This window comes from Elephas maximus, chromosome 20 (assembly GCF_024166365.1).
Source record: "Elephas maximus indicus isolate mEleMax1 chromosome 20, mEleMax1 primary haplotype, whole genome shotgun sequence".
Classification (NCBI taxonomy): Eukaryota; Metazoa; Chordata; class Mammalia; order Proboscidea; family Elephantidae; genus Elephas; species Elephas maximus.
The window spans coordinates 57,287,044-57,308,786 of NC_064838.1; the positions used below are offsets into that span (position 1 = coordinate 57,287,044).

General features: G+C 43.7%; 1 protein-coding gene across 1 annotated transcript in view; it reads right to left on the reverse strand.

Annotated features, from left to right (window-relative positions):
• RFT1 (RFT1 homolog) overlaps positions 1-21,743 on the reverse strand; it is a 44,925-nt gene that overhangs the window by 9,423 nt on the left and 13,759 nt on the right. Inside the window, exons 5-10 of the mRNA XM_049862401.1 lie at positions 21,435-21,536; positions 17,506-17,643; positions 9,676-9,754; positions 5,725-5,775; positions 4,640-4,770; positions 3,388-3,532 (exon numbers count right to left, since the gene is read on the reverse strand). Coding sequence (XP_049718358.1) covers positions 3,388-3,532; positions 4,640-4,770; positions 5,725-5,775; positions 9,676-9,754; positions 17,506-17,643; positions 21,435-21,536 — 646 coding nt within the window. The remainder of the gene's footprint in view (positions 1-3,387; positions 3,533-4,639; positions 4,771-5,724; positions 5,776-9,675; positions 9,755-17,505; positions 17,644-21,434; positions 21,537-21,743) is intronic.

A 21,743-nucleotide genomic window follows, 5' to 3' on the forward strand; every position in this document is an offset into this window, starting at 1 on the left:
AAAGCCTTCCCCTGGAGCTGATGCCCTGGATTTGGACTTGTTGTTTCCTAGACCGTGAGAGAATAAATTTCTCTTTGTTAAAGCCATCCACGTGCGGTATTTTCTGTTACAGCAGCGCTCGATGACTAAGACACATGCTATGGTCCATCCAAACCAAAAAAAAAAAAAAATACTCCTTAGCAATAAAAGGGAAAAAAACGACTGATCTGTGGATGAGAGAAAGCAGCCAAACAAAAATGTGTATTATATGCTGTATGATTTCATTTATATGAAAAAAATTTTTTAAACCAAAGCTAATATATGGTGATAAAAATTAGAATTGTGATTGCCTCTGATTTGCCACTCACAGGGTTGGGCTGAGTCACGGGGTGTATAATTGTCAAAACTCATCAGACTAAATTATACCTTAATTAAAAAAAAACAAAACCGGGTAATGTTTCAATCTGTGGTACATGGGGCCGCTGTGAGTTGGCGTAGACTCTACGGCACCAACAACAGCAACAACAAAGAAAAAACTCAACCACTATACAAAGGGGGGTTGAGGTTCCAGACTCAGAATCTAGGACTCCTCACTCATGATTTATGAAGGCTGTTTAATATGAAAGATTCCTGTGCTGTGGGGAATCCAAATAGTTTTATGGCAGTCACAAAATTACAAAATGAATACTAACAGAGCAGTCCTGATGCATAGCAGAAAGTGTTTTCCATGGCCTTCTCTTGGACTCCACAGTTTAGTTTCTGGGCTGCTGCAGAAAGCAGCCTGGCCCCCACCCCCATGAGGGAAGATTCCAGTACCGGAGGCGGGACCAGGCTCTGCCCCTGGAAGGCTCTGGGCTGTAGTCAGTGCGCTCCCTGCCTCTCTCTATCCTCCGCTCTGCGGCAGCGGTGGAGAATGGGGTCTTCTCCCATCTGCACATCCTACCGGTAACTGAGAGCTAATGGCATGTGTGGGTCCATCCACAGGTGGCCAGGGAGCTGCTTTTGAGCATGGAGAACAAACTCTTGCATGAAACAGTGGTTCGAGTAGAATGGTTTTGAGTCAATTTTGGGGAAAGAAGTTGAAACTGGGGAATTTAAGGATGGGCCCTTAAACCATGGATTGAATTGAGGGGATAGAGAAGAATAAAAGCTTTTGAAAAATAAAGTAAAGGGGTAAGAGAAAAGCACCTAAAAGATACATGTGAGAAATCTTAGGGAAGTTTCGTGAATGTTTACATTTTTATCAAAGATGGAAAAGCTAAGTGCAACAAAGGTCTTTCACTTACCAAGCCCCTAGTTGTATATAATCCTAATCCCAAACAATGCAAAGCAAACCCATACCCCTATACAAAAGCTTGTCCACACTATGTTCAAGACCACAGCTTGGAAATGGTCAGCACAGAGGACAAGGAATCTAAGAGGATCATACAGGTCACAGGCAAGTCCACTTCAAGAGGACAAAGTCATACATGCACTTGGGGAAACTGAGGACAGCAGTGTTGTAAGTTCCACTTTCAAAACTAAGGTGGTGGAGCTGAGCCCCAGAAAGCTGTCAGTATTTTCTGATTAAGCCAGGAAGACTTGCTGGAGAAAGTCAAGTTTTACAGAGTATCCAAGTGATCGAAAAAAGATTGGGGCTTGGGGGTGGCAGTGCTAATACTTTCTGGCACAGGAAAGGCACGCAGATACACAGCACCAGTCCAAAATGTCAGTAGTGGGGCAAGGAGATGAGGGGCTGTGCGGAGACCAGGGAAGGAAAGCCAGCAGGCACCGTAAGAGAGGCACTGACCCGATCAAGAAGCACCACGGGACTTACAGAAAGCCAGAAATCTGGACAAAACGAGAAGCAGCCACAATGAGAAGACAAATGCTAAACAACCCTGCTGGGGTGGACGGTGACAGTGATGGGATTCTGGGTCAGGCAAGAGATGAGAACAGTCCTGTGGACCCTGAAGTGACACATCAAGCGTACACTCTTTTAAGACACTGAGAAACCAGAATCATTCTCAAGTTTCTGCTCTTTCTCTAAAGATAAGACTGGGAGAGCATCTTTTTGAGTCCAAAATTATTAACTCCTCTGACATTAAACCATTAGGGACAGAACATACTACCTTAAAAAAAAAATTTTTTTTAGAACTCAACAAACATTGGCTCTTCTAATGGATAAATTTATTATCAATACTCAAAACCGGCACCAGCAGTTCATGTACATAGAAGGACTACACAATTGGTTTGTTTATATCTCATCTATGATTAATTACTCTACCAGGTGAACATTATAATGATGGGACAGCCCTCTCCCCACATAATGTCCTGCGATTATGTTACATTAAAGCTTACTCCTTGGTGATTGCCTTTCTAGAGGGGCAGAGTTGCTATGAAATAGTTGAGTCCCTAATCTCTGAACATAAATTTAGTAATGGCTTCCTAATGAGGCCTTCTTCCAGTTGCCTGATTCAAATGTACTTCGCACAGCAAGCCCCAGGGAGCTGCAAACCATCACTGGTCTCACAGCAGGTGTTTCTCTAAACTTAATGACCTTTACTTTATTGCAGAAACTTGGCCCTTCTCCCCTAATACCAAAAGTTTGGGTCCCATTACAATGGAGATAAAACATGTCAATGAACTTGTAAAATGACATTTGACAGAACCCTTTACATTGACATAGAGCAGCAGAAAAGTCATCAGGGTTCTTGTTCTAGTGACCTGAGGAGTTAAAAAGATTCCTGCTGAACCCAAGATGAAACACTGCAAACGGACTGCCAGCCTATGGCCCAGTGCAACTTCAAATTGATGACGTCCCCAAAGCCTAGATTCTGGGTGGGGAGGTAAAGCAGTTGCTGTGGTCTGGGCATCAGGCGCTCTCAAAGTTAGACACATTCAATACTTTCCTCCTTCAAAACCAAGAGTCACTAGATTAAACGTACCATTTTATTTGCCGAGATCAATTTTATTCTCTGCAAATGGCTCTGGGTTATTCTTCAGAAGCTTTTATGCATAAGGCCGTGAGATTTATGTGGCATTTACTGTCTTCAGATGTGTTTAGTACCAAGCAGAGACTCATTAGAGCCTGCTCTCTGCCTTCTTCCCTCACCTCAGAGGGAGTGCAGGGAAATGCTTGGCAAAACAAATCTTAGACCTAAGAAAAAAGCCAGTGGTGGGGTGGAGCCATGACAACTTCTCCAAGTGGTTGGGGAAGTGTACAGCCTGGTGCCAAGACCCTGATTGCACCCTGAGCACAGGTCTGACCTTGTGTGAGGGGAACAGTTCCACAGCCCCAGCCATCAGGCCATTTTCTCTCCACTGACATAGATCTCAACGGGTGTGTGCAGAAGTTGTGAAATTTCACAAGACTCTTCCATTTCTATTTGGAAATTAGAACAAATTCATCAAAATTCTTGTGCATACCTGATCCTGAGCTAAGCATGGCCCCTCCATAGATGTCCAAAGCCAGCTGAGAATAGGCAAAGCCAAACACGGTGATGGTCAGGCCGGCCAGAAGGGCCAGCTTGAGCAGGGACTCCAAAACGATGGCAGCCACAGCAAGGTCTTCCTGGGCCGGGGAAGAGGGAAGGAAGTTGCATGAATCATGAGCTAAAAGAAAACCCCCTCTCCCTTCGCTGTTCTGCAGATCACTCTTTCAACTGTGAGGGGCACCACTGGATTTCTGAAGCCTGTTGTTTTTACATCTATCAGCAATTGAAAGAAAAGACGGTGTGTGGATCCTTGCGTAGTGAGGGGGAGGTTTGGTTTTTAATTCATTTAGGATAAATTATTTCAAATGTTGCTTAGGAAACACTCACTTTTCCCTGATATTTATTCTTCACTGGCCAGCAGGTTTCAATCTATGTTAGCTGGCTCTGTCAGAGTGTCTACTGACAAACGTCTCAACACTCTGGTCCTACTATCAATCCACTCTTAGGAAAATATTTCTAAATCAGACTGAGGGCCAGACTAGCTTGATATTGTGCATAAGCTAAACTTTGCAAAATGTCTTCTAAGACATTAAGAGGCCGACCTAGCTTGCTTTTAATTCAAAGATGTCAGACATTTTCAATGGTTTTTGAAAAAATGACTTTTCTACAACCAAACACTTGTGGATTAAAATCTCTCCCTCCGTGTTAACCAACCAGAGCATGTAGATTCACACAGTCAGAATGCGGCCCTGGGCTCTCAAGAGCCCTGGAGATGCTTAAACAATCGGTGTGACGAGTGAAACCACGTGACCACATCCTTTCCTCTCATGCCCTAGGTTAGCCTTTCTCCAACCTCTGCAACCTAGGATTCTTGAGAAGCTGAGGATGCAGGGAGGCAACTTTATTATTGCACCTAAGAATAGGCCATGGAAGGGTTGGCACTACACAGGGGACAGCCGGAGAACCACACTGCCTAAGGGAGAAGTTCTGAGGACTGCACAAGAATAAGGTCACAAAGAGGGACAAAGAGGTGAGAAGAAAGGACCAGCTGGGGAAAGAAAGAGAAGGTCATGGAAGAAGTGAGCTCAGGGTCCTGCTACCATTTAAAATATGACCGAAGAAAGAAATCTAGAAAATTTTAGCTCAAACAGAAGGGAAACAGGCTCCCCCACATTTCTGTTTGTTTACCTCATAGTCAGAGGGAGAATTCAACCGAGAGGCAAGGACATGAGAACAAAGACTACCTGCTTCTGAAGCGCGGCGCCCTTTTCCCTCTCCAGCACCTTAGCAAAGAATACATAAAAACTCTCCTCTATTGGCTGGAATATCAACCTGGCCACAAGGGAGCCAAGATTATTCACTATATCATATACACCTATGAAGCAAAAAGGAAGAGACAACAATCATACTGATTTTTCTAATTTAGTTTTCACAGCGTTGTTAAAATTTTATTTTCTGACTAAATTTTTTAATTAAACTTTTTAAGATAATTGTAGATTCATACGCAGTTGTAAGAAAATAGAGCAAACCCGTGTACCGTGTGTCTGGTTTCCCCAAATGGTAACTTCTTGCAAAACCACAGTACAATAACACACCCAGGACGCTGACGTTGATCCAGTCAAGACACAGAACAGTGCTGTCATCATAAGACTCCACAGTACACGTCATGTAACTCGTTAATGTAAAGTTGATTTTTTCTATTTTTATTTCTACTACTTTAGGGTTTCTTAAAAAATAAAGAGAAAAAATGTCTGTCTCGAGCATTACGCTCTTTTAAGATCTATGTGGGATCAAATTGACAACAGCAACTCAAAAGATAAGACAGGAACCTTAGGGGGCAGTGAGCTTATGTTAATGGCGGAGGAACAACTCAGGAAAGGATGAGAATGGTTACACAACTCGAAGAATGTAATCAAAGTTGCTGAATTGTGCATGTAGAAATCGTTGAATTGGTGTATGTTTTGTTGTGTATATTCTCAACAACAAAAACAAAGTAAATAAAATTTTTAAAAAATATCGAGGGAAACTTATCTAGCTACATCTTCCTTTGTGGTAAGATCCTAGCATCTTCCACCCCTCAACGTGGGCACCAGCGCTCTGCAGGAAGTAGTGGAGAAGGCAGGGGGTCTCAACAGAGAACCTGCCACCCAAGTCACATTAGAGGGGATGGTCAGTACACTGTATATATTTACAAAGACCTACGATTCACAATTTTCAGGAACTGAGAGGTTCGTTTTCATTAAATATATCAAACTACAGAGAAAAGTGTCAGGGAGTATCTATTAATTGTATTCACCTTTAATTAAACTACTACAGAATTTCAACTTACCCTGATCTCCAAAATTTAACACATTCAAAAATGTCATCACGTATCGCTCTCCTAGAAATGGAAAAGCACAATAGTCATTCAAATGCCTGTTCATTTCTTGTTTCCTTTTTCTCTTACCATCCATCAACTTTTTCAGTTGACAAATATTCTCAAAGGAAAAAACCCGAAATATTCCTTGTCTCAAAGCTGATTTCCAATACTCTCAAAAGTTTTAAGGAAGGCCAGATAATCTGAGTGTCAATTTTGTGATACAAAAGGTCCTTGATCCTGTGCACATGCTCATGAGAAAGGTCTTCCTGGGGTGCCAAGATCTCTGTAGAGGCTGCCAAAGCTCTGGAGCTCAAGTTCATGATTCAGGTCTAAGGCAGTCTAAATGCCTTCAAGGTGGAGACACCAGCCCAGAGCCCCACCCCTGCGGGCTTCTATGAATTACCGTTTTCCTATTATCCATGAGTGAAAAGCACTGGCCACCACTACAGAGATGGAGCCCGTGACGTTACCAGGTAAATTCTCACCTCCTAGTGACTTGGTCAGTCATTTCAGTGGAAGGAAAGCACGGACAGACTAGACGCAGTGCTAATCTCCTCTGAACTCTCTCCTCAGTCCTTGCCTCTGGAGGCCTTCCCAGGCGCGGCCCACAATACTGCGCTAGCCCCCATCTGTATCTGTGTCTGGTCTTCCACTGCTCTGATCCAGCCTCACTGCTAACAGATTCATCCTTGGCAAATACAGATCTAATTAAGTTAGCCCTGATTAAGCCACACCTTTAAATGACCCAACTCTTAGTGTTTGCAAAAAGCTCATGCTCCTTAATTCTGCATTTGAGGAGCCCTGGTGGCACAGTGGTTAAGAGGTAGGCTGCTAACCAAAAGGCCGGCAATTTGAATCCACCAGCCACTCCTTGGAAACCCTTTGGGGCAATTCTACTCTGTCATGTAGGGTTTCTGTGAGTTGGAATTGACTTGACAGCAATGGGTTTTGATGGTGAATGCAGGAGCCCTGGTGACACAGTCCTGGCGGTGAAGTGGTTAAGCACTTGGCTACTAACCAAAAGATTGGTGGTTCGAATCCACTAGTGGCTCCGAGGGAGAAAGATATGGCAGTCTGCTCCGGTAAAGATTACAGCCTTAGTAATGCTATGGGGCAGCTCTACTCTGTCCTATACGGTCACTAGGAGTTGGAACTGACGTTTTGGTTTAGGTGTTTTTTGGGGTGGCAAATGGTTAAGCACATGGCTGCTTAACCGAAAGGTAGCAGTTCAAACCCACCCAGTGACTTCATGGGAGAAAGACCTGATAATCTGTTTCCATAAAGATTATCGCCAAGAAAACCCTATAGGGCAGTTCTACTCTGTCACATGGGGTTGCTATGAGTCAGAATCGACGCAACAGCACCCAACAACAATACAAACTGACCCCAAGCTATCTTTCTGGGCCCTTCACCAATCTGGCCCCCACCTCCCACCATCGTATTGTCACCCTCCCCTGCACCCTACCAGATTTAGTCCCTCCAATGGCTCTGAGTCAGGCTGGGCTGGTAATCCGGTAATGCCCTGGGGCCTAGGCTCTTGTCATTCTCATCACCTAGCATGGCTTTTCTGTAGGGACCTCCCTGTCTTCTGGCATTATAGCCTATCTTTCCCATATTCTATAAGCTTCTGGAAGCAAGAGGGCACTCAAGGGATGCCTAGTGACTGGGTTCAGTTTCTGAGTACAGCCCTCATGGCCCTGTATCAGAGTTAACCACACATAAATGTCTGCGTCTCTGGGGAGAGAGTGAGCTCTGGGAGGCCAGGGCCCAGTACTCACTCATCTCTGGATTCTCAGCTCCTGGCACACTGTGTTCAGTAAATAAAGGCCAGAAGGTAACTGCATACACATTTTTGCTACGACAAAGAATGATTTCAACTTTTTTAAAGATTAAGAAAAAGAACCCAGAGTCCTCTGTTCAGGCCAACTTATTTCATAGCTGGGGAGATGGAGGACCTGAGAGACTGGCTAGCACCAGGCCCTCAACGTCCTTCTGCCACGTAGGAGGCCAGCCAGGGTGGTCCCAAGTGTGGAGCCTGCAGCACATTCAGGCCTAGCTCTGAGGTAGTAGGGGCTACCTTGAACCTGCTGCTACACACGTGTCTAGCAGCCACAGTCCAGACAACCAATGGAGGGCCATTGCTTGGACTGGATCCATTTCATCAAACTCATTAAAGCTGCTCTGAAAACTTTGGGAGGAAAAAAAGAAGTGCATATAAGCAACCATCCTTCCAAAACTTCCCCCACTGATCTGCACTTTCTAACAACAATGTGAACTACCACAACACACAACTTCACTAGTTACCTCCTGTTGTCTCTTTTCTCTTTCTCAACAGATACTTGCTGAATACCTAGTACGTACGAGGCCCTGGCAGCGTGCTGGGGAGACAGTGGTGAATGGCATATTCTCTGTTTTCAAGGAGCTTACAGTTAGGGCACCCTCACTCAGCCATCCCAAGGCGACAGGCCCTCACTTCCCTCAGAAGGCTTCTGAACAGTTTCACTTTTGTAGCAGCAACTTTTGGGGCTCAAGTTGGAAACACACACTTTCGAAGCTCAGAGAGCCCTCAGATACCTCCTGGTCTAGTCCCTTAGCCTGCAGCTGGCAAAGTGAGGAATAGGGGAAGTTACTTCCCTTTGGAGGCATAATTAACAAAAAATATCTAAAGAGGAGGGAAAAGAAAAATATTAAAAGAGTAATACCAATAGCTGTATTAGAATGCTAGGATTATAGATTATTTTTTCTATTTTCTAGAAATTTTGTAAATGGGGTTACATTACTTTTATAATTAAAGTATAATTTTTAAAATATTTTTTAAAATCTGTTCAGTAATAGATATGTAGATGCACCAAAAAAAAAAAAAAAAAAAAAAACCCCGTTGCCGCCGAGTAGGTTCCGACTCAGAATGATCCTACAGGACAGAGTAGAACTGCCCCAGAGGGTTTCCAAGCAGTGGCTGGTGGATTCAAACTGCCGACCTTTTAGTTACAGCCAAGCTCTTAACCATTACACCATCAAGGCTCCATGTAGATGTACAGACATAAGACATTTGTATATATAGAGAAACTACTACCGTCAGCAATTTACAGCTACCTTAAACCTCATTCACTGAGCTGAAGCTGGATATAAATAAACCAATACACATACATACAAAACTACAAGTACTTTCAGCTCCTCATTGGCTCTTTGCACCAAGAGCTCTGTCACAACACCAAACTATCATAATGGCTGAATCTCATTGTTTAGAAATATAAAATGATAAAAATGTGGTTCTTAAAAAAATTGAAAAAAAGAAGATAATGTATAAAAAGCTATGACAGGACAATGAATCATGGATAGTTTTCCCTATTTTTCAAATTTCCTGTAATTAGATATAAAAAATAAAACCTGTTGCTGTCGAGTCGATTCTGACTCATAGCAACCCTATAGGACAGAGTAGAACTGCCCCGTAGGGTTTCCAACGAGCAGCTGGTGGATTTGAACTGCCAACCTTTTGATTAGCAGCCAAGCTCTTAACAACTGCACCACCAGGGCTCCAACTAGATATAATACTTAAATAATAAATGTATTAAAATGATATAACATGGGCCTTTGGAGTGAGACTTGGATTCAGATTAAGCTGATACTTATTACTGTAAGACTTGAAGAAGTTATATGACCTCACTGATGTTCAGTTTCCTCATCCATAATAAATTGGGGCTACATCTTTCTTACAAGGCTGTGGAGAGAAAAGTAAACATAAGTAAAACATACAACTAACTAAATGCTAGTTTCCCTCCCCTTACTTCATTTCTGAGGTCCCTCTGCCCAGGGGGTCTAGACTGCAGGTAGTCTGATCCAGGTAATCAGCAGGCCTGTGAAATCCCCTCATTTATACCATGGTTTCCTGACTGCTCAGAGAAATCCTGCCCTTCTACTTACCTTCTGTCAAAATCTGTTTCAAGAAAGACTGTTTGAAAAAACTCCAAGTCAATCTGGCCTCTTTCCAATTCACAAAAGCCTACAAGCGAAAACAGAACAAATCAACCAACAGAAAAAAACATCTCAGGCATTTCAAGCCCAGGAGGACAACGCTACAGAGAGGTAAACTCATTTTGGCCTCTAAATCCCAACTTGGACACATCCCACTAATGCTTCATTCAGTGCTAAGCATAGAGAAGTCATCCAACAAATACTGGGAAAGAACTTACATGGCATTATTTACATTGCATTGCTAAACAGGAAGACAAAGTTTTTACGTGTGCGAGCCTCCTTGTCCTGAGACCCCTAAAGAAGAACTGCTGCTGTTATGTATGGATCAAATTGTGTCCCCCCCAAAACTGTGTCAACTGGGCTAGGCCATGATTCCTAGGATTGTGTGACTGTCCACCGTTTTGTCCATCTGATGTGATTTTCCTACGTGTTATAAATCCTACTTCTATGATGTTAATGGAAACCCTGGTGGTGTAGTGGTTAAGTGCTATTACTGCTAACCATAAAGGTAGGCAGTTCAAATCCACCAGGCACTCCTTGGAAACACTATGGGGCAGTTCTACTCTGTCCTATAGGGTTGCTATGAATTGGAATAGGCTGGACTGCAACAGGTTTGTTTTTTATGATGTTAATGAGGCAGGGTTAGTGGCAGTTATGTTAATAAGGCAAGACTCAATCTACAAGATTAGGTTGTATCTTGAGTCAACTCTTTCGAGATATAAAAGAGAGAGGCAAGCAGAGAGACATGGGGACCTCATACTACCAAGAAACAAGAGGCAGGAGAATAGCATGCCCTTTGAACTCGGGGTCCCTGAGCTGAGAAGTTCTCAACCAGGCAAGATTAATGACAAGGACCTTCTCCCAGAGCCAACAGAGAGAGAAAGCCTTCCGCTGGAGCTGGCACCCTGAATTCGGACTTCCAGCCTCCTAGACTGTGAGAGAATAAATTTCTCTTTGTTAAAGCCATCCACTTGTGGTACTTCTGTTGTAGCAGCACTAGATGACTAAGACAGCTGCTGTTCCCTCAACTTCTTTCAGGTGTGCCTCCTCTATCAGGTAGGCATCCTGGATCCCAGAGGGTTCAGTCTAGGTATTAGGTTCTTAATCCCAGGGCACCTGCATTTTCAAAAGTTCTAATTAACCTGAAGTGATGACTTTTGAATAGTGGGATTTCAGGGAGCTCTTTGGTACATGAGGGTCTTTCAGGAACCTTTCAAACTGAATCACAAAGGTCAAGTCCACCCCACCTCTCTTGTAGGGTTAGCTATATAAGTTGGCCTACTAGCAGGCCTGGAACCTATTCCAATCACATGGGACCCCACTCTTGGCCTAAAGCCCATCTACGTAGAGCAATGCTATCTAATAGAAATATAAAGCAGGCCACATTTTAACTTTTCTAGTAGCCACATCGAATAGTAAAAAGAAATAGGTGGTATTAATTTTCATATACTTTATTTAACCCAAAATATTATCGTTTCAATATGTAATCAATGTAAAAAAAATTAGAGATATTTTACATTCTTTTTTCATACTAAGTCTTTGAAATCCAGTGTCTTTTGCACTTACAGAATGTCTCAATTCGGATCAGCCATATTTCAAATACTATCCAGCCACATATAGCAACCACTTAGGACAAGGCAAGTCCAGAGTACCCAAAAGAAAAGGTCATCTGCAGCCTCCTGAGTCTCCTGACCCCTTGGTTTCTGAAACTTTTTTCAGATATTGGGAAGACAGGACTGAATTCTCCCAAACTACGCTGCCTTCAGGATATCACTGAACGTGAAGTAGCCAGCGCTCCAGGAGTAAATCTTCCCCAATGAAAGGGAAATCAGGACACAAGATGTAAACAGGCCACAGCGCCTTTCTCCAGAACAAAGAGCATCAGATGGCTTAGCACCACCAGGGGGCACTGTGGACCATGTCATCCTATGAAGCCGATTCCGCCCACGGTTGTGAATGGGTTTGGGAAGATGACTGAGCTCTTTAAAGAAAAGTCTTTTAGGAGAGAAAAATCACGACAGGGAAAGCTCCTACCTAGGTACTCGTTTCTCCTAGTGCCTTCAATCTAAACAGGCCCATGGTCAGAAAGAATAGCCACACCACTTGTATCTCCAAAATGCTCATTAAAGACATGGAGGCAGGAAGTCACATCTGAGATTGGGTTTCTTCTCAGAGGCAACTGCTAAGTGGAAGAAAAAAGGAAGCACATTTTGGGGGCTTTTACCACTCCGCCCAGAGGGGATTTGTCACTTGGGATGGTCAAATGAGGTTTATTTTACAAGAACCAAATTGGTAGGTACTGCTGAGCCAGTCTAAGCAGCTGTGACTTTCTCCAGAATCCCCTGAACAATGTGCCATTTCACTACCCCACTGTACATGGGGAAACTGAAGCTTGGAGGGAGAAAAGTGACAGGGAGTAACTCCAGGGAAGGTCTGGAATAAGATTTGAGAAGCTTGCCCTGTGTTAACCTGAGTCATTTCCACTTCCCAAACTCTTCTGACTCAGGATGACTCTATCAGTGACATCCTTACCACACTGACCCAGAGTTACCGGGGGCTGGGGCCATGGTCCTGTTCCCTTGCCCTGCATCACCTCTACCAACCCACACAGCACTCCTTCCTCTCCCTCTTGCTCCACCTACCCCAGCTGTTCTGGAGCGATCGATTATGTCCCGGCTATATCTGCCCCCCTATTTCCACCCACTCGCCCACTCCTTATCACTTCTCATCTGTATAACTGCTAGAGCCTCCTGATGAGCTTCCTCACATCTTATCTGTTCTCTAAACTATCCTTCTCACTATAGCGTTTGGACTCCGGAGTCAGAAAGAATTTGGCTCAAATTGCAGCTCCATGACTTATTAGTGCTAAGACCAGGGGCAAGACACTTAACTTCACTAAGCCTTGATTTCCTCACCTGCAAAATGAGAAAAGGCAGCCCAATTTAAGAAGCTGAGGATTGAATAAGTGAAAAGGAGACACTCAATAAATCTGTAATAGATGTTAAGTTCCTTAACATAGGCAATTAGACGCTGGCCCTGTTCAAAAACCCTTCATCAAACTGCCTCCTTTGCCATGAGCCAGGAAGAACTGAATGGCGCCTGGCTACCATTACTGAACATTTTGATTAAAGATTCTGTAGAAAAATCGTGATCAAAAGGGTGAAAATGCAGAACAGAATTTCAAATTCTAATAGACTCCAGACTTTTTGGAACCATAAAGGATGAACTTCCCAAACTATTGCCCTGAGATAATCTTTAAACCTTAAACCAAAAATATCACCTGAAGCCTTCTTAAAACCAAACATTAGTTTAGCTTAACTAGTAAAAAATGTCTGCCTTGAGCATTATGCTCTTTTAAGAACTATCTATACGAGATCAAAGTGACAATCCCAGCAACCCAAAAGACTAGATAGGAACCTTCTGTAAATCTATGTTAATGGGGAAGAAACAATTCAGAAAAGGAGAGTGAGAATGATTGCATAACTCAAAGAATGTAATCAATGTTACTGAATTGTACATGTAGAAACAGTTGAATTGGTGTATGTTTTGCTGTGTACATTCTCTATAAAAACAAGACAAAATAAAAAGAGGAAAACAACAACAACAGAAAACCTCCACTGCCCCTGATTGAAGTCTAAACCCTTTGGCACAGCACTGAGGCCACCACTACCTGGCCCCAGGCCAGAATGGTAGGTTTACTTCTCTCCACAACCACCTTCTGCTTCCTCTCCCTTTCCCAACTGTCCAGCCAACCTAAGTACCCAGTCATCTCTGCATGCCCTGATTCAAAATAATAGGCCATGGGCAAACTTCCTTCCTTTCTGCAGCCACAAGTGTCCATTCCCACCACCCATACACATATCACCTCTGCCCACCTGTGAATCGAGGTCAGCTCAAAAGCAGCTTCCTCCGTGAAGCCTTCCTGGATGCTCCCAGTTGAAATTCATCAGTCCTTCCCTGGTGCTTCTATTTTGATAACATACTCTGCTTTGCACTAAAGTTAGTTGAGTGCACACCTTATCTCCCCACCACAATGCAAGTGCTGAGGGCAAGGACCCCACCAGGGTCATGTGTGACTTCACTTGCTGTACCTAGTACACTCAGTAATGCTTTATACATGTTTGCTGTATTAAATGCCTCCGTTTTACCTAAAGATTAACAAATTTCTCATATTAAGTCATTCATAAGTATCAAAGAATGGAAAAGGCAGCATCTACATGAAGTATCATTAATTTATTTTAAAGCTAAGCTAAATACACCCACTCCTCACTTATTGACATGGTTAGGCTCCAAAGACCAGGTCATTATGTGAATATCGGCATTGTGTCAAAACGGGGAATTTTTTTTTCTGTTTTCAGACCATCCATTTGTCTGAATTTTTCTATTTAGAAAATGTGACCATAGAAATAATAACAGCTAAGATTTACTGATGTTTTTATCACTGTGAAGAGGCCAGCTATAGATTATTCCTCTGCAGAGAAGGAGGCTTGGAGAAGACAAAGCTGGATAAAGTCGGGCTGCGCCTTGCTGGGTCAAAACTTCCCTCGTGGAGCCTCCAGGGCTTCGCTTCCACCCCTGAAAGTCCTGCGGTCACGATCCCAGAGCCTGCATTCATGGCCCGGCAAGTCACCAAGGCTTGAGGGTTCCTGTGAGGATACTGGGAACCTGGTGGTATACCCAGCCCCACCAAGGCAGAGGTTTCAGGCACAGTTCAGCTCACTTTGGGATGTCACTAAACTCGGAAGCTTTCTTCCAAACACCCTCTCCGATGCTTCTTTCTTTCCTCCCTTCCCACCCCACAGCAGTTTTGAGGTGCAGGGCCTTGGGTCACATAGGAACTGGGAACCCAGAACAGGCACCTGCTGGCTCTGTGCTGCCTGCGCGTCTGCCCGGAGGCTGTGGCCACAGAGGAGGCTGGCCCTACGTGCGGTATCCCAGCAGGCAGGATAGAGTGGAGGGCATGGGGCAGTGTGGTCAGCTTCCCAGAGGCCACCTGGAGACCCTCCTCAAGGGAGGGGACACTCCACAGTTGCCGCCGCCATGCCCACTGCCTTGATAATGCAAAAAATACTCAGTGGAATTTTCACTATTGTCTTAAATGCGAAATGTCAGATACCGAGATAGTGGGTAAGTGAGGAGCAGATTTGAGTATCTTTAAAGAAGATGGAATTCTACAAGAATAGGAAGTAAAATCTCACAATTTGGTCAAATTGATTTTCCTTGTAACTGCTTGACCAGTTTCGTGTGAGGGAGCTCCCAGTGCAGAAAGCTCCTCCAGGGAGTCAACACAGGCACGTTGTCAGTGGTGAAGTCACACGCTGCATCCAGATTTCATCTTTGTATCGTTCCTCTTTTTAAAAAAGAAACCTGAATAATGAATTGTTCTATCCAGAACCTCCCAATCTTTAAGTAAACCAGTAACTACCATGGGCAATAAGTTAATTTCTTTTGGGAGACCATACAGTGTGAAGGCTAAATACACAGATTAAATTTAGTCAGAAGTGGGTCCAAGTCCACAGAAAGCAGTTAGAGAGATTGGGTCCAAAATCAGCTGTGTGATTTTGGATTAGTCATATAACTCTTCAGAATCCATTTTCTCATCTGCACAATGGGGTCAAGAGGATTTACCTCATGGGGTTACTGTGAAGATTAAACGCAAAAATCCATGTGAGGCGCTTGGCATGGTGCTCGGCACAGAATACGCATTCACTCAGTGGCAGTTATTACAAATGGCTTTTTGTCAAAGTTCAAATACTTTGACGGAGCTCCTGAAGTCTTCAGGGGCCTTTGCAGGTTGTGTAGACCAGCATGCTCACTTTAAAGATAAGGAACTTGAGGTCTATAGAGAGTCCTGCAGGCTTTAGATCCATACCTGCTGCCTCTCAAGCCCACAGGAAGCTCCCTGGGGCGCAGGAATCACCTCTCCTACTACATGTCTGTATCTCAGGTAGCACCAAGCATGGTCTGTCTCACTGTCCGTCAGCAGGAATGGTGCCACTGTGTATGATACATATGCACAGCCTTTTCATGACCAAGGCTTCTGTCCTGGCAGGATGGCATGGGTACTTTCAGGGTAGACCGCCAGACTAAACGGTGAGCACTCACACCAACACCGTCAGCGTTTGCCTTGATAGGATGTCCTAGTGGGGCTACCCCTGCTCTCAGGGCAGCAGCATGGTGGTGGTGGTGACGGTATCAGCTACACTTATGGACACTGTATGCCAGGCCACGGTGTTAAGTGCCTTACATGCCCCATCTCATAACAACCCTAGGACAGAAGTGTTATCATTCTTCCCATTTGACAGGTAAAGAAACCGAAACTCAGAGTTAAGAGCCCATCACAAGGTTTAATAAACACTTGACTCTTTTCATTATCCCTTCTCTCTTTGCTTGTGTTAACAGTTCAAATGCTCCATTTCAAAATACTGCTAGGGTTTAGGGACTGCCCAGTGTGCAAAGTTGGTCAGGCTTGGTACAAGTGAGTACTGGGGAGCACTCCGGGGAGGAGGGACTTTTCTGCTCTCTCAGACCTGCTCTGTGGGCAGGTGACAGAAGCTCCGAGCAAGAGAAGTGATACCAAGTCCTAACCACCTAAGCCTGCAGAATGAGGCACAGCGGTATCCAAAAACTGTCATGTTGATTTAGGTTAAAGGTAAGAGCTAGGCTGATCGGAGAGGAGAATTCTTATCTAACAAATGAGAACGTATTTGGCTTTGTTATACAACATCTGGTTTTTCTTGAAAAGTTGTACAACAGGATTCTGGAAATTCTGAGAATGAAGGTCCAAATATTTTACTACTTTTTCAAGTAATCATAAAAGAGAAATAGGAAGTCCCGTCAAATGCTTTAGCTCAACTAAGTATGCCACATTCAGCAAGCAAAGAAGTATGGGAGGAAGGGAAAGCGGGTCAGACCGAAATGGAGCAGTTCACAAGGCACCTGAGCAGAGGCAGTGTGCTAGAGAAGCTCATGTGTACCTCCAGGCCCGTGTACAGTAGGAAATACAAATACATGGACTGAGAGGTAAGGAGCTGAGAAGAAAAAGATGGAGCTTTACTTCCACACCTCAGTGGTGCAGACAGGAAAGGGGATCGCCTGAAAGATACTCTGACAAGTAGGCAAAGGAACTATGTAGGGGTCATCCCTGGCTTCTCAGCACTCTAGACTGTGCTAGAAGTCAGTTCAGGGGAAAGGCAATGGACACAGCAGAATAGAGAGAGTGGAACACAGTGGTCAGAGCCTGTGCTGCTGGGATTCGAACTACTCCAGGCTTCCATCCTCACCTTAGACAAGTTATTTAATCACTAAGCCTTAGTTCCTCAACACTAAAATGGAAATGATGACAGTGTCAGCCACATAGAGTTGTTATAAGTATTAAATAAGACATGTAAAGTACTCAGCATAGGGTCTACCACAGTAGTTCTCAACTGGGGGCAGTTTTGCCCCCCGACCAGGGGACATTTGGCAACAACTGCAGACGTTTTTGGTTGTTACAACTGGAGGTGGGGGTGCTACCAGCATCTAGTGGGTAGAGATCAGAGATGTCCCGAAACATCCTAAGGTATAGGACAGTCCCCATAACAACGAATCATTCATCCCAAAATGTCACTAGTGTGAAGACTGAGAAAACCTGGCCTAGTACATAGCAAGTACTCAATAAATGTGAGCTAGAATAAAATTATCTTTATTATTATAGGAACAAACGAGTCATAGTTTCTTTCCCTCAAGGATAATTAGCATCTCTGATTAAGATGATAAAATACAAAACACGTTACTTACTCCACTTCCTGTAATACTGGGCAACAGATCTGTCATTCTGGAGATAGGAAGAGTTTGTTGCTTGGTGGATTCTGAGGAACCCAGTAATTTCATGAAATAAATAACATAGCAGAGCACCAGAACTGTGGTATAGAAAAGCTAAAAAAAGAAAATAATGGATTTAAATTAAACTGTTTTGAATATAGGTATAATGAAGACATGCCTACAAACTTGACTTCAAAGGCCAATCAAGAAATAGAGCTGTTTTAACAGCACCTTCTACTGAGCAACGCCTTACCCTGTTGGAAAACTGCACTATGCACTGGGACCCACCTCCACTGCAGCACCTCGTGGAAAATGTTGCAAGTGCCTCACCTAACTGGGAGGACAGCAGTTCTTCTGGCAGGCAGACCAGAGCTGCCATGCCAGACACCTACCAGCTCAACAGCCACAGCAATGTCAGGAACATTCTCAAAAGAGATTGCTATTTAGCCAAAGGATATGTCCTCCCACCTAGCAGCAGCACCCTGTGAGAATCTATGTGCCCCAGTGTGCTCATATCCAGGAACTTGCTGTCATTTCGGACCGGAAACCTGTGACATTTATGATTACAAAGCAGAATTGAGCTCCTGCCTCTCTCCTTCCCTCCAAAGCCATGTGGGCAGGGCGAGAGTTACTACAGGACAGGGGAGGGAAGGGTACAGTAATAAGAGGGCCCCGCCCCTCCCTCCACCCATCCGGGAGAAAAGGATGGCTTCTGGCCAGGAGCAGCTGCCCCGGCTTTATTTGCAGGTTGGGCAAGAGCTTCTTTGCAAGCTTGCTTCTCTGCTCTTGCCCTCCAGAGAAGAGCAGCGCACACTAGCTCAAGAAGGAACGGGCCCTCCGGGCCCCACTTTCTCCCTGGGAACACTGAGGCTGCGCTTGTCACAGCATAACAAGGACAAGGCGTCTCAGCTTAGCAGGCTTGGGTGCCTTAGCTCTCCACTCCATCCATGCCTGAGGACGGAGCCCACCACTCATGATCCTTCCTTGGGCCTCTAGCCCCTTAAGACACACACTGCCAGATGCCAGCATCCTCTGTGAGAATGCGCCCTTTATTCCAGCCCCCTTCCCCACCTCTCCATTTCCTGCTGACCAGAGCCTTTGGGAGATAGTAAAAACCTATGGGTAGCTGGTGAGGAGTGAGCTTCTTGGGTCAGGTGGACACTTGAGACTATGTTGGCATCTCCTGCCTGGAGGGGTGATGAGATGTTAGAGGGGGTTAGAAGCTGGTGAAATGGACATGAGGAGAGAGAGTGGAGGAAGGGGGCAGGCTTTCTTCACTAGGGGGAGAGCAATTGGGAGTATGTAGCAAGGTGTATATAAGTTTTTGTGTGAGAGACTGATTTGATTTGTAAACTTTCACTTAAAGCACAATAAAAATTAAAAAAAAAAAAAAAAACCTATGGGTAGTCTTAATGTAGAGTGTCCTAACTATATGAGCCCCCACCTTTTTTTATTGAGGAAAAATTCATATAACATTCACCACTTTAAAGTATACAACTCAGGGACTTCTAGTACATTCCCAATGTTGCGCAACAATAACCACTATCTAGTTGAAGAATATTTTCATCACCCAAAACGAAACCCATTAGTCGTCACTCCTTATTACCCACCTCCCTCAGCCCTAAATCTGCTTCTTCCCTCCATGGACTTGACTATTCCGGACACTTCATATAAATGGGATCATACAATATATGGCCTTTTGTGTCTGGTTCTTTCACTCAGCATAATGTTTTCAAGGTTCATCCAAGTTGTAGCACATTTCAGTACTTCATTCCTTTTATGGCTGAATAATATTCCATTGTGTGGATATATCACATTTTGTTTAGCTATCTCTTAGTTGATGAACATTTAGGTTGTTTCCACTTTTGGCTATTGTGAATGCTGCTTCAGTGAACGTTGGCATACACTTATCTATTTGAATCCCTGCCTCCTTTTGCCTACATACCTAATGAAAACAAACAAATAAACCCGTTGCCATTGAGTCTGTTCCGACTCATGGTGACCCTAATTATCTAATGGTAATTCTATGTTTAACTTTTTGAGGAACAACCAAATTGCTTTCCATAGCAGCTGCACCATTTTACAATCACACCAACAATGGACCAGGGTTCCAATTTCTCCACATCCTTGCCAGTATTTGTTATTTTCCACTTAAAAACTCTAGCCCATCAATGTTATTAAGTTGTACATGTAGAAACTGTTGAATTGGTGTACATTTTGTTGTGTATATTCTCCACAACAAAATTAATAAAATTTAGGAAAAAAAACAAATTCTAGCCATTCCTGTGCGTGTGAAGTTCTATCTCACTGTGGATGTGATTTGCCTTTGCCTGGTGACTAATGATGCTGAGCATCTTTTCTTGTGCTTATTGGCCACTTGTGCATCTTCTGTGAAGAAATGTCTATTCAAGTCCTTTGCCCGTTTTTTAATTGGGCTGTTTGTCTTTTTTGTTATTGAGTCCTAAGTGTTCTTTATATATTCTGGATTGACCCTTTTATTTGGCATATGATATCATGGTTTAAGTGGGGGCAAAGGGCTCTTTTAAGGAGAGACCTGGTGGCAGGCAGAACAAAGGGGAATCCCAGGGCCCTGGGCAGGGTTCACGTGCTGCCATGAGGTGCTGTTGGTTCTTTAACCTCTCATGTGAACACTGACAGAGAATTTACCAGAGAAGAGCTCTCAAAAGTTTTATGACAAGAGAGCAAATAAATTCAGAATTGGCCTTGCTGACCTAGCCAGAAAGTCATAATGCGAGTGCCTTTCCCAAGAAGGGTCAAACAATAACCGGGAGACTCCGTGGCCCTCCTATCCTATCAGGGAGAGCACAGCAGAAATAATGACCGATGCTGAGAACTGCAGCTCCAGCACCAATGAAACATGGCAAAAGTAATCACAGACACCGTCTCTAAAACTTGTGGCTGTTATAAATGGTTTTTAGGAGGCAGTTCTCATTCTTATTTTATAAATTTTAAATCTACCTCTTCTGTGTTTCATAAAAATATTTGTAGTTCTTGCCTACAACATGGGAAAGAATTTCACATAAATCATTACTAAGAATCTCAATTTGTCTTCCTACACATTAACAAAAATTACAAATTTCTTTGTACTATAAGATGTTCTAGTAACTATCTGATCTTAGGTTTCATTTTTTTTTTTAAATAGCACTGGTACTACAATTATATTTTTATCATCTGAATAGAACTAAAAAATGATGAGATGGAAATTAAGCCAAATTGCTGAAACTGAAAACGTACCTGCTATGATTAGGTTCATGCCCTCTGAAATTCTGAGATTACAATCTAAGTTTAAAACAAGCTTGGCAGATTTTCCTCCTGTTCAGCAAACAACTGATTGAAACATAGGGAAAATAACACACATTCAATTTGATTCCCACGCCACCCTCTTGCTGCCTTTTTTCTTCTCCTTAAGACTGCCAGGAGACCCTGGTGGCTATGGCTGCTAACTAAGAGGTCGGCAGTTCAAATCCTCCAGGTGCTCCTTGGAAACTCTATGGGGCAGTGCTACTCTGTCCTATAGGGTCACTATGAGTCAGAAATCGACTCGACAGCAGTGGGTTTGGGTTTGGTTTTGGTTTTGGTAAGACTGTCGAACAATCAAAGATCAGTTTGATATGGGCTTGCCCAAAGAGTGTCTAAGAGGAGTTTCAGATGTTTGACAAAAGAGGCCAAGTGTGTGGTCATCACCAGGCCCCTGGGAACTCAGTGTTGACATTAGGATGGAAGTGGCAGGCAAAGAAGCAGTCCCAGGCCAGCCTTCTAGTGCTTCCAGCCTTTCCCACATGCATGAAAACTGTGACTGTAAACCACGAAGAAGCAGAAACAAAAAGAAAACACCGGACAGAGAAACAAAGACCTTACAAAAAGTTAAAGGCCATGACTCTTACCTGGGCCAAAGAGAAAATATACAGTCCCCAGTGAGGCAAGCACAGCACGAGGCAGGCTGTCAAGACACTCTTGAGGATTACTGACAGGCTCTCAGCGATCACCTACAAAGACATGGGGAAGGGTTCACTTTACAAACATTATTAACAAATAAAAATGCAACAATTTTAAAATTAGATTTTAAACAGAAAATCTACCATAGTGGCTACACTGGGGATCAGGGTGGGGCATATGGGTGGGCATGATTTATTAGCAATATTCTCTTCTTGGGTTGGGTGGTAGGTTCATGAATCTTCTGTATTATCATGGTT